This window comes from Frieseomelitta varia, unplaced genomic scaffold, assembly GCF_011392965.1.
Source record: "Frieseomelitta varia isolate USP_RPSP 00005682 unplaced genomic scaffold, Fvar_1.2 scaffold_1555, whole genome shotgun sequence".
NCBI classification, from domain to species: Eukaryota; Metazoa; Arthropoda; class Insecta; order Hymenoptera; family Apidae; genus Frieseomelitta; species Frieseomelitta varia.
Genome location: NW_025109256.1, coordinates 1 through 4024, shown reverse-complemented (window position 1 = coordinate 4024; position 4024 = coordinate 1). Strand labels below are relative to the sequence as shown.

At 25.1% G+C, this 4024-nt stretch overlaps 1 protein-coding gene across 1 annotated transcript; it reads left to right on the top strand.

Moving 5' to 3' along the window:
* Positions 1 to 464: 464 nt before the first annotated feature.
* LOC122536471 (venom acid phosphatase Acph-1-like) lies at positions 465 to 3996 on the top strand (the record flags this gene model as incomplete). The annotated part of the gene is made up of 3 exons (XM_043668866.1): positions 465 to 750; positions 2296 to 2458; positions 3652 to 3996. Coding segments are annotated over exons 1-3 (735 nt in total), but the record flags the coding sequence as incomplete, so codon positions are not given.
* Positions 3997 to 4024: the final 28 nt, after the last annotated feature.

Sequence of the window (4024 nt, the reverse complement as noted above, 5' to 3'; positions counted from 1 at the left end):
TGCACATTTTACGTACTTCATATGCATAAACATCCATACTCTTTTATCACCTAATGAAAAAAGAATTTCTTCTTATAATGTTCAAACTAATTCCTTTATATGAAAATTAATACAAAAAATTTATTCCACAAAATATCAAAAAAGTTTTCAATGTTTATTAATTTATATATTACGAAAATTTCAGTACATGTGTATACATGAAATTCATTCATATGAATATATTTACATACGTTTCTCCAGATCATAAAATTAATATTGTTTTTCACTGCAAATTTAATTTCTTAAGAAATAGTAAATATACTTTGTCAGCACTGTGTATACATACATACATGTGTACATCTATTTAATGATAAAAAGTCCTTTGACCAAAACGTTTCTATTTATCTTGCATTCACTTTATATTTTCTATTTTATTACAAATTACAAAGATTAGAAATAAAGTTAGTTATATTAGTATAAATATCTAATGTATTTTATTTTGTTTGTCTAGAAAGGGAAAATAAGAGAATTTCATCTTGGGGTAATGTTAAGAGAAAGATATAGTACATTCCTTGGTAGAAGTCATACGTATGGTAGCGTTTATGCCTATAGTACGGATATTGACCGCACAAAAATGTCTCTGCAATTGGTTTTAGCCGGTATATACCCTCCAACATTGACTGACTCAGGTTATTTAGAGTTATCTCCAATACCAGCTTATTACGAACCACTAATTGTAGATAATATATTGAACACTGAAAATTGCCCGAGGTAAGTACATGAATCGATTGAAATACATTGTTGTTTCAAACATATTGAATAATGTTTTCATATTATAGTCACTGCATTAAACAACTCATATTATGATATTCAGGAAAAAATAATAAAATAATACTAATAATTACAGTGCACATGTTTATGCAAGTATTAGCTTGTCCTAAAAGGTTTGTTTATTTTATTGATGAATCATGTTTGGAATTACGATCTGTCCTAATTTATTACTTTCCAAAATACTCCGTCATTCCCAGAAGCTTTATAGATTTGCAAAATTTTGAGGATCTATTAGCAAATTATTTAAGGTGTATTTTTATGTCATTATTGGGCAAAATCTTTTACCGTAGTGGTTTTATTTTTTAAATACAAGAAATAGTAATTAGAAATAATAATTATTATTTCCTTTCATTAAAAAATTTCCTTCATGACTCAATAAATACTTCTTGAAAAATAAATCACAGAAATTTTGGAAGGGTGGAAGATAATATGTAGATTCGAATAGATCATAATTTACTACTAGGATGTAAAACATGAAATATTGTGCACACATTATTTGTTAATAAAACGAGGAAAGTTTTTAGAACAATCTAATAAATACATACGTTGATGGAGTGAAGATAATGGTGCGAAATCAATATAGACAATTCTTTTTTTTTTCATCAAAGATTCCAGAAATCTATTTTCTATTGTACATAAATTGTACAATGCACATAACGTGCATATTTATGTTTTAAAAGTATATGCACAAACATATTGGATATTTTTTGCATATGTATCTAGCATATTTATTCCATGTGCCTTCAATGACTATTCATAAATACCATTGTAATACTATTCATAAACAAACATAGAAAAATTACGTATTGTTTAGTGTAACGCAAATTGTAATATTTCAGTGTAGAATAAAATACAGTCTACATATAATATTTACATTAAAGTAAAAAAATGGAAAAGCTTTATAATACAATAAATTACACAAGCATTTATTTATACATTTACACTGAAAAATCATTTAAATTTCTAAAAAAATGCATTATTTTATGTATGTCTACAAAGTTCCTAATAAAAATTATGAGTTGGTCATTTTGACCATTTTGATGTTACTAATAGGAATGGAATAATTATATAATTTAGTTATAAAATCGAATAACTAAAATTCGGATGTTTATATATATAAAATACAAATTATTTTATTTAAGACAAAGAATAAATAAATAATATGCACCCAAGTGTATACAATATATATTATATAAATTATATAACTATAATATAATCATATATTGTAAAATATATTATATAATTATGTACATAATTATTAAACATAATTATAATATAATTATAATTATATGTTATAAATTATTTTACATATTATTTTATTGAAAACCTGTTGCTTAATTTTTTAACACAGTTTATTTCTATTCCTTAAATAACATAAATTATATCGATATTTTGTATATAAAACAAACAGTAAACCGTAACTTTGTTGTCTGAAATATGTTTTAATTCTAACTCTATTTCTAATTTTAAAAATGTTTCTTCTAGATATAAAAAAGAATATAAAAAGATAAAAGCTACACCTGCAATTGTTTCAAAAGTATCGAAGAACAAAAAACTTTTCGAATATATTGAAGAGAACACCGGTCTAAACATGACAGTGGACCCAATCCTATCAACTTATGGACTGTACATTTTCTTGACGACACAGGTATGTTATGTAAAATTTTTTATTTCATTGTTAGTTACATAAGTTTATAACTCTATATTAACGACATATATAAATGCTATTATGAATATTTTTCTTAATAATTAGGTCAGGGATACAGTTATAATTTTTTTAAAACATTATATAAAAATTCTATTGACAATAACCAATTAACAATTTGAACAATATAGAACAATATAGAAATATGTTTTTCTATATGTATTTCTATATAATATATGTAAGCATAAATAAAATAAGCGATGAAACTCACAGCATATTCATTATAAAGGTGCGGAGTTCGATGAAAGCGACGAGAGCGAAACATATATAGAAATACATCCTTTGTTTAGAAGTAGAAGCGACGCGTAAAACTACACCTACTACAAATATGTGTATATAATACATATTTCGTTTGAAATATCACTGAAATACAGTCATATGTAATACAGTCATATAATATTTTTATTCTTTAAGATACATATCAAGATTATATACATATAAAATTTGACTTTCAATTTACTGTGTAAAAAAATGCACACAATACGGATAATATGTAAAAAAAAATATTGGAAGTTCAACATCCTTTATAACGTTTAATAAGTAAAATAATATTCTACTTAGGTTCTATTTTTTGAATTATATTATGAAAATGCATAAAAATGTGCAGATTTATTGCGCAGATAATTGTGAATGATTACAACAACAAACGTACAAGACGATATTTTAGCATCAACTGAATTCGTCAATTAATAATATTCGGTACAAACGTTACACACTACTGAGCATTCGAATATCTTCTTTTTGCATATCTCTGCAACAAATGTTCTCCAACAGTTCAAACATCAGGGGCTGGGTACAATGATTTTCAAATCTATCAAGAAAAGACTTATAACATTTCATGTTGCAAAAGGGTATTGCACTTTGCAAAAAAAATCGTAAATTAAATATTCAACTACTCAGAATGAAAAAAATTTACTTATTTTAATTCGTCAATTTTTAATAAGAACATATATAATTTTATTATACCATATGATTTTACATTCATACTATTTGATGATTAATTTTGTATAACACATTTCATACAGTTTCATATGAAGTGATAAATCTATTGAAAAATATTATACAATGAAATTCATTTTGTACCTATTTAATTATTGTAATTTTACCACTGCAATAATATATTCTTAATGTTATAGGAAAGTTTGAACATCACACTCCCAGAATGGGCAACTGAAGAAGTGCTAACCAAAATGAAACCAATCGTAGAATTAGAATATCAAATTCGATCTTATAACACATTAATGAAACGACTAAATGGAGGTCATCTTGTACAGGAATTTATCAAAAATATGAATGCAACAAGAAATCAAACTTCTCCAAAGATCTATGTATACAGTGGGCACGAAATAAACGTTGCAGCTTTTGCCAAAGCACACAATTTTGTTGAACCTAAAATACCCAGCTTTGGATCTGCAATTATAGTCGAAAAATTGCGAGATAGTAAAGGAAAATATTTTGTTCAAGTACGTTTTATTATAATGAATAATGTGTGTGTGTGTGTGTGTGTGT